The following is an 8,967-nucleotide window of genomic DNA, read 5'->3' as shown; positions in this document are numbered from 1 at the left end:
CCTATTAGCTCGATCAATTTTTCTTCATATATTTTAAAGAGAGATACACAAATTTCAAACTGCTTTCTTTAGGATGGACTAACCCTTTCACCATCATGGAATGTCTTTATCTTAAAGCATATTTTGTCTGATATTTTTAGAAGAGCAATTTTCTTTTGGTTAGCGTTTACATGGTATCTATTTTCCTATCAATACACTTTCAACATGTCTCTTTTTATGAAAATGTCACAAATCCATACACGTATGTGTATAGAAACTTTAAATCTAATCTTTTTTTTTTTTTTTTTGAGTTGGAGTCTCACTCTGTCACCCAGACTGGAGTACAATGGCCACTCCTGGCCACCGCAGCCTCAACCTGCTGGGCTCTGGCGATCCTTCCACCTCAGCCTTCCAAGTAGCCGGAATTACAGGCATGCGTTACCACGCCTAGCTGATTTTTTGATTTATTGTAGAGATGAGGTCTCGCTGCCCAGGCGGGTCTCGAACCCGCGGACTCAGGCAATTCACTCACCTCAGCCTCCCAAAGGTGTGGGATTACAGGCTGAGCCATCAAGCCCGGCTCTAATCTATCTCTGAGTACTGAATCATCCATTTCTGTTCATTACTGACATAGTGGGATTTAAGTCTGTAACTTTATTCCTTAGTTCTGTTTGTCCCACCCGTCCTGGGTTCCTTTCTTCTCCATTTAATTTTTCCTCTTCTTTTGTATGACTTTTTATGCTTACAGTTCTCCCTCTATTATTTATTAGATATTAATTTACACTTTTTAGTGGCTATGCTAGCCTGGAGGTCAGTTGTCTTTCTTTTTTTTTGTTGTTACCCTGAATTATGACAAGTGTCCTTGAATCATTAAAATCTGACATAGGCTGGGCGTAGTGGCTAACGCTATAATCCCATCACGTTGGGAGGCCAAGGTGAGAGGATTGTCTGAGCTCACAGCGGGGCTAGACCAGCCTAGGCAACTTAGTGAGACTCTACAATAAATCAAGAAATCAGCCGGCTGTGGTAGTGTGCACCTGTGGTTCCAGTTACTTGGAAGGCTGAGGCAGAAGGATCGCCTGAGCCCAGCAGGTTGAGGTTGTGGTGGCCAGGAACGTGCCACTGTACTCCAGCCTGTGTGACGGAGTGAGACCCCAACTCAAAAAAAAAAAAATCTGAGATAAATGAGTACTTTTACGAGTCCCTGAGTGACGCAAGTATTAGAACACCTGTTTCCATTTACCCTTCTGGCCTTTGTGCAGGGGCGCGCAGAGTGAGTGCCACGGTCATCGCTGGTGGACACAGCAGGTGCCCCTTGGCTTCCCCACACGCCTACCCTCCTGTGGCTCTTTCTCTTCCCTGCATCCCTATGTCTCCTTCTGGAATCATCTTCCTTCTGCCTGGAGAACTAGCTCTCAGTGTCGCTGTTTGCTGGAAAGCACCTCATTGTGCCTTTGTTTTTGGTACATTCCCCCTTGGTTGGCAAGGTTTTTCCTCTAACACTTCACTCACTGTCGTCTGGCTTGCATCGCTTCTGTCAAGATGCCAACTGTCAGCCTTTCACTTCTACTTTAAAAGCAAAGTATCTCTTAGTCGGGCGTGGTGGCTCATGCCTGTCATCCCAGCACTTTGGGAGGTGGAGGTGAGAGGACTGCCTGGGCCCACGGGTTCGAGACCAGCCTGCGCAACATGGAGAGACCTCATCTCTATAATAAATCAAAAAATTAGCTGGGCGTGGTGGTACGCATCTGTAGTTCCAGCTACTTGGAAGGCTGAGGAGGAAGGATCGCCTGAGCCCAGCAGACTGAGGCTGCAGTGGCCGTGAGTGTGCCCCTGCACTCCAGCCTGGGTGACAGACTGAGACTTCGACTGAAAAAAAAAAGAAAAGTAAAGTATCTCTTATTGAAAAAGGAGAAACAAAGCGGTAGGACTTACACTGGTCAATTCCAAAACCGCTACAGCGTTACAGTAATCAAGACAGGGTGGTCCTGGCATAAAGACAGACACACAGGTTAATGGGATGAAACTGAGGTCCAGAAATGAACTCACCACCTCTGGGGCCGATTTATTTCCAGCAAGGGTTCCAAGACCATTCAGCAGGACAACGAATTGTTTCCTCAACAAACAGTATTGAGAAAACTGGATGTCCATATACAAAGAGATGGAGGTGGATGACCCAAACACTTAAGTGGAAGCCTGAAACTATAAAACTCTTGGAAGTTTTTGTGCTTGAATTAGTCAATGGTTTCTTGGCTTTGACACTGAAAAGCACAAACAGTCAAAGAAAAAATAGACAAAATAGACATCATCGACATTAAAAACTTGTGCTTTGAAAGGCACTATTAAGAAAACGAATGGGCCGGGTTCGGTGGCTCAGCCTGTAATCCCAGCACTTTGGGAGGCCGAGGCGAGGGGATTGCCTGAGCCTGCGGGTTTGAGACCCGGCCGGGCAACTTGGTGAGACCTCGTCTCTACGATAAATCAAAAACTAGCTGGGCGTGGTAGCATGCGCTTATAGTTCTGGCTGCGTGGAAGGCTGAGGCGGAGGGATGGCCAGAGCCCAGCAGGTCGGGGCTGCGGTGGCCATGAGCGTGACACCGCACTCCAGTCTGGGCAACAGAGTGAGACTCCAACTCAAAAAAAAAGAAAAGAAAAAAATAGAAAAAAAAGAAAAAGAAAACGAGCGGCTGGGGTGTGGTGACTCACATCTGTCATCCCAGCACTTTGGGAAGCTGAGGTGGGAGAGTTGCTTGAGCCCAGGAATTTGAGACTAGCCTGGGAACACAGCAGGACCTCGTCTCTATTAAAAAAAACTTGTTGCAAAAAAAGCTCAGGATGCTGGGCTCGGTGGCTCAGCCTGTAATCCTGTGCCTTTGGGAGGCTGAGGTGAGTGGATTGCCTGAGCCCGCGGGTTCGAGACCTGCCTGGGCAGCGAGACCTCATCTCTACAATAAATCAAAAAATCAGCCGGACGTGGTAGCGCATGCCTGTAATTCTGGCTACTTGGAAGGCTGAGGCGGAAGGATCGCCGGAGCCCAGCAGGTCGAGGCTGCGGTGGCCGGGAGCGGCCACGGAACTCCAGTCTGGGCGACAGAGTGAGACTCCAACTCAAAAAAAAAAAAAGCTCAGGACCAGATGGCTTCCAAACAGTTAGAGTTAACAGCAATCCTTCCTAAAGATGAATTAACACCAATGTCTTCCAAAACTAGCAGAGAAAAGACCACTTCATAATTCAGTATATGATGCTAGCATTACAATGATACCAAAGTCAGATAAAGACACAAGAAAATTACAGACCAATATCTCTATGAACATAGATGCAAAAATCTCAGCAAAATGCTCGCAAATGGAATCCAGCCATGCCCAAGTGAGATTTATGCCAGGATTGGTTCAACAGAAGAAAATCCACATATGCGCCATATTAATAGAAGCAGAATTAAGGACAAATGGCACATGATCTTCTCAGTAGACATACAGAGCCTGTGACAAAATAAAAAACTGTCTCATGGTAAAAACATTAAGCAAGCTAGGACCAGAAGGCAACTTTCTCAGCCTGACAAGGCGTACCTAATCGATGGCAATCCTAATCACTGACTCTGCAGTCACTGGTGACAGACTGAACACTTTCTCCCAGCCGTGGCAAGACACCCATGTCTGTTTACACCACTTTTACCCACAGTCTGTGGATGAAGCTCTAGCTGGGGACAGTAGAGCTAGAAAGCGAAAGCAGTGAGCATTCAGGCTGGGCCGCTGTTGCAGACGGCGTGCTCTTGTGCACAGAGAACTCCAGGGAACCCACCACAAAGACCAGAGCCAAGAAACAACTTCAGCAAGGTTGACAGATGAAAGACCATTGTGCAAAGATCAAATTACATTTCTATAGAAATAACCTAACTTAAAGGAAAGACATCCATGTTCTTTCTTAGATAAATCTTTTCTTCTTTCAAAAAAACATATATACATATTGTTAAGTTGGCAGTGCTCCCTTAAATGATGAACAGTGCATCCCCTATAATATCCCAGCTGGCTTTTTGGCAGCTTGAGAAGCGGATCCTAAAATTCAGACAGAAACACAAGGGATCCTCAATAAACAAACTCAGAAAAGAACACAGTTGGAGAACTCACACTTTCCAGTTTCAAAACTTATTACGAAGCAATAGTAATCAATACCAGGTGGCACTGGCACAAAAACAGACTTCCCAAGGGGGCCCCCCAAAAAACTGCAATGATCTTTTGGAGGGCGGGCCCCTTGGAGTACAGGCTTCCCCTGCTAGGTCAGTGTTCTAGGAACCCATCGGCATCAGGGGACCAGCTAGCATTGTTGTGAGAGGCTACGTTTGGCTCCAGTGCATTTTTTTGGGGAGATTCTTTCAATGCGTTTGCCCATTTCACGATGGGTGATTACGAGCGCACCTGCCCACGCCTTGCTGAGTGTCCAGCAGTTTTTGACCCCGAATGGCATGCCCCCCGTGTTCCCACCTCCATTCACCCGCTATTTCCCCAAGAGACTTTTTGTTTGTTGGTTTCCCCAGATGAGAAAAGTCCTCCAAGGGAAAGGTTTTGCTGACATGGAAGAGGTGAAGCAAAAAATGGCAGAAGCACTAGGAGGCATCAACACAGATGGATTCCAAAACTGTTTTGAGCAGTGAGAAAAGCTTCTTGATAGGTGCACTGCGTTCAGTGGAGAGGACTTTGAAGGTGACTGACGTTCAAACATGTAAGAATAAACACACATCTTTTTTTTTTTGAGTTGGTGTCTCACTCTGTTGCCTAAGCTCCCGGCCACCGCAGCCTCGACCTGCTGGGCTCAGGTGATCCTTCCACCTCAGCCTTCCAAGGAGCTGGAACTACAGGGCACGCGCCACCACGCCTGGCTAATGTTTTGATTCATTGTAGAGGTGAGGGCTCACTAAGTTGCCCAGGCTGTTCTCGAACCTGTGGGCTCACGCAATCCTCTCACCTCGGCCTTCCAAAGTGCTGGGATTATAGGCATGAGCCACCACACCCGGCCACACACATCTTTTTATAAATACATTCCAGAGTTTTTGAGTCCCTCAAAAAGATCAATGGAAGAGAATTGAGAGTCCAGAAATAAGTCCACCCACCATGCTCAACTGATTTTTGACAAAGGTGCCAAGATCAGTGGGCGAAAGAATAGTCCCTTCAACAGCCGGTTCTGGGAAAATGGAATCTCCACAAGCAAAAGAGCAGTCAGACCTCTTTCTCACGCCATATACACATCCTAACTCAAAATGGACCAAAGACCCAGTTGGAAGAGCCAAAACGACACAGCTCCTGGAAGTTTATGTGACCTAAAATTAGGTAATGGTTTCTTAGATAAGATACCTAAAGCACAACCAAACAAAGGAAAAAAACAGATAAATTCAACTACATCGAAAATTAAGACCTGCTCCTTGGAAGACACTATCAAGAAAGTAAATAAACATGTCACAGGATGGGGGCAAGTATGTGCCTTTCCTTTATCTGACAAAGGCTAGAATTTGGAACATACAAAGACCTCTTGCAACAAAAAGGCCACAGTCTAACTTAAAATGGGCAAAACACTAAGAGAGACATTCCTCCAAGGAAGACATAAAAATGGCCAACAAGCACACGGAAAGACGCTTAACATCACCAGTCATCACGGGGGTGCAAGTTAAAAGCAGCAGGGTGACCCCGAACCCCCACTCGGAGGTCTGTGAGAACCAAGGCAGGCAGTGGGGCCGAGGAATACGCGTGGTGGCTGCAGCCCTTCCCTCCTGGCGGGAATGTGAAGTGGCGCAGCTGCTCTGGGGAGCACCTGGGCAGGTCTCAGAAAGCGAACGCAGAGCGGCAACAGGACCCGGCCATCCCGGGATACGCCCCGGAAAGCGGAAGTGAGTCCTCGCTGAAGTCTGCACAGCGGCATCATCCACAGGAGGTGAGAGGCGGAAACAGCCCAATGCTCATCCACAGATGAACAAAACGTGGCACATCCACGCGATGGCTCGGATTCAGCCCGCAAGGAACGAGGTGCTGAGAGGCACCGCACACGCGTGGAGCGTGAACGCACGATGCCAAGTCCCAGGAGCCAGACTCCAAAGGCCACGCCTCACTCAATTCTACTGACGTGAAATGCCCAGAGCAGGCGAGTCCACAGAGTCACCAAGTAGCCGGTGTCCGGGGCTGGCAGGAGAGTGCAGATGCTGTTAACGAGTACGAGATTTTTGGGGGGCTGACGAAGACGTCCTGGAACGAGCGCTGACGGTTGTGCACCTTTGTGAATATTCTAAAGACGACTGAAATGTGTGCTTTAAAGGGTAGTTTTATGGCATGTGACTCACCGCTCAGTGGACAAAAAGCCCTTCAGCCCCTACCGATTCAATGGTGTTACCACCTGCGGGTACATCCAGGTACACGGCTAAGACTTCACCACTCTACACGTTGACAAACACGGAAACCTCTGCAGGCCTCTGATTCAGTGTAGCCCAACATTCCCACATGTTCCTCGTCAGTAAAGCACATGTAGAGCCACTCTGGTCCAGCCTTGAATACAAATTAGGTTACACAAAATAGTGGGGAGATGTCATGTGTAAGAGTCAGTGTGTATTCTGGAAAATCTTTACCCTCATCCCTTCACACACAGATATTTATTGAGCACGTACTATGTGCAAAGCACTCTGCTGGGGCAGGGGCGCAGCCGGGAACCAGTCAGAGCCCCTGCTCCCCTCTCCCCCACCCCCTGCGTGGTGCTGACTGATCACCCCCAGTGCAGAGCACGTGCTGTCCCGTGACCTGGAGCAGCTTGGCGGCAGGCCCGGGGGCAGCAGCAGGCGGGGCTCACTTGTACTCCGTGCGGCCGGGTGCCAGTGCTGACCCCAGCAGCGACAGCATCACGCCGCCCCGCCGGGGCGTGCAGGTTGGCCGCCCTGCTGCCAGTGAATGAGCTTGGGTGTGCGATCTCCAGGCAGCTTAGAAACACACGTCCGGGGAACAACATGCAGACGCACAGGCTTCCATTTCATTATTTATTTCTTTTAATACAAAGCTTTGGCAATTAGCAAGTTCATGAAAAAATAAAATGTACTAAAAATAAACGCTTGGTGGCATGGTTGGGAAATGACGCACAAAAATAGGCTCTGTTTCCTCCGAGGCAAAATCCGTCGGAAAGCGGCTTCCTCTTCAAAACCATTCTACCCTGGGGAAGAAGGGGACAACAGAGGCCGTCAGTTAGTCGCGGGTGGTCGTCGACGCTTCAGAGCAACAGAGGAGCGGCCCCACCCGCGGCCGCCTGGCCTGCCCGACTCCCCCTCCTGACAGGGCTGGGCCGGAGGCCCCTGCCTGCCTCGGGTGCCTGGTCGGCTGGGAGGCGCCTTCACCGCTGGAAGGCGTGCGAGAGAGCACAGGCCATGGCAGCTGGACACAAGGCCAGGCGGGCCCGACGCGCCCGGGTTCCCGTCCACACGTGACGCGGCTGTGCCCGAGGCCTGCAGCTGCGGCCTGTGCAGCACGTGCCTCTCTGCCCTCAAGAGCGGCCCTACTGGCTGGGGGACAGGGGCCGAGAGTCAGCCCGGGGGGGCATCTGGTCACTCTCTCCAGATCTGGGCGTGCGCGTCCCCGGGCCGGGTTCTGGCGCGGGCCTACGTTGGCCTGAGAAGTCCCCACCCACTCTGGGCTTCTGCGGCCCTCGCGGCACCCTGTGGATGCCTGCACACCTGCAGGTCGAAGCCCGTCTCTGCCCTCCTCCCTGCCGGGCTGGATCTGTGCGTCTCGCTGCTCGCCTGTCCCTGTCACGCAGCTCCCAGCCTCCAAGGGCTCTGCCTCCCACCCCCGCCTGCCTCCAATGAGCCCCTTCAGACCAGCCGCCAGCCCCGGGACCGGCCGCTGGAGAGCCTCAGGCATCGGGAGAATAAAGACTGGATTCCGCCATCTGCCCACAGCCACCTCGGCCCGTAGCGGAGGTGCCCCACCACGGTTCCTGCCCTGTCTGCCTGCTTGGTGCCTTGGCGGAGGCTCAGCTGCTCCCGCCCTGGGTGTGACCGGGAGGGCACCCTTGCCCCCAGTTGCTCCTGTATGCACTGTGGCACAAACCTGAGCCTGGCAGAGCGGGCCAGGCCTCTGTGGGCTCAGCACCTGGCGAGGCCTGGCACTGCCGAGCGCCCTGGGAGAAATGGGGTCACTCAACTTTTTTGAAGAAGCCCTGGCCTAAAGGATGTTCACGCCAACTTCACACAAAGCTCTGGACTTCTCTGTTTCTTGTAGTTCGTATCTGAGGCAACACATTGTCTTTATAGTATTTCCTCAGGAAACTGGACATCAGATTCAAGGACTGTTCAGGGGTGACCAAATTTTTAAGTCTACCTTATTTGGCTGCTCCTTTAAGAAAGCATAAATGGGCCGGGCACGGTGACTCAAGCCTGTAATCCCAGCATTTTGGGAGGCCAAGGCGAGAGGATTGCCTGAGCCCAGGGGTTCAAAATCAGCCTGAGCAACTTGGCAGGACCTCGTCTCTACAATAAATCAAAAAATTAGCCGGGCATGGCAGTGCGCGCCTGTAGTTCTGGTTACTTGGAAGGCTGAGGTGGAAGGATCGCCTGAGCCCAGCAGGTCAAGGTTGCCATGGCTGGGAGTATGCTACCGCCCTCCAGCGTGGGTGACGGAGCGAGATTCCAAAAAAAAGAAAGAAAAAGAAGGTCTACAGGAATGCTGCCGCAACACCAAAGTTCTAGGAAGACAAGCAAGAACCACGAGGGCCTGGAAAGCCAGCTGGCCTCTCCAAGCCCGTGGGAGCGCTGTGGGCTCTGGCGCACCAGAGGCTGGTGTGCAGGGCAAGGGCTGGGCCCAGGACTGTCTGGATCCCGGCACTTCTTCCCTCCGCCCCCTGGGGAGCCGCCCTGCCCTCCGTCCTCCGGGGGCTCCTCTGGGCGTGAGGCCACGTGCCCAGAGGCCTCGAAGGAGAAGCGCCCTGCCGGGCAGAAGAGGCGCCAGCCAGCGGCACCTCCCACAGGC

The 8,967-nt window shown here is 51.4% G+C and overlaps 1 protein-coding gene across 1 annotated transcript in view; it reads right to left on the bottom strand.

The window, feature by feature from the left end:
* Positions 1-6,972: 6,972 nt before the first annotated feature.
* RNF130 (ring finger protein 130) overlaps positions 6,973-8,967 on the bottom strand; it is a 58,091-nt gene continuing 56,096 nt past the window's right edge. Inside the window, exon 8 of the mRNA XM_008056893.1 lies at positions 6,973-7,156. Within this exon, the coding sequence (XP_008055084.1) occupies positions 7,141-7,156 (16 nt within the window). The 3' untranslated portion in view covers positions 6,973-7,140. The remainder of the gene's footprint in view (positions 7,157-8,967) is intronic.

Source organism: Carlito syrichta, unplaced genomic scaffold (genome assembly GCF_000164805.1).
Source record: "Carlito syrichta isolate Samal-C Ts95f unplaced genomic scaffold, Tarsius_syrichta-2.0.1 Scaffold85466, whole genome shotgun sequence".
Classification (NCBI taxonomy): domain Eukaryota; kingdom Metazoa; phylum Chordata; class Mammalia; order Primates; family Tarsiidae; genus Carlito; species Carlito syrichta.
This window is presented reverse-complemented; position numbering and strand designations above follow the sequence as displayed.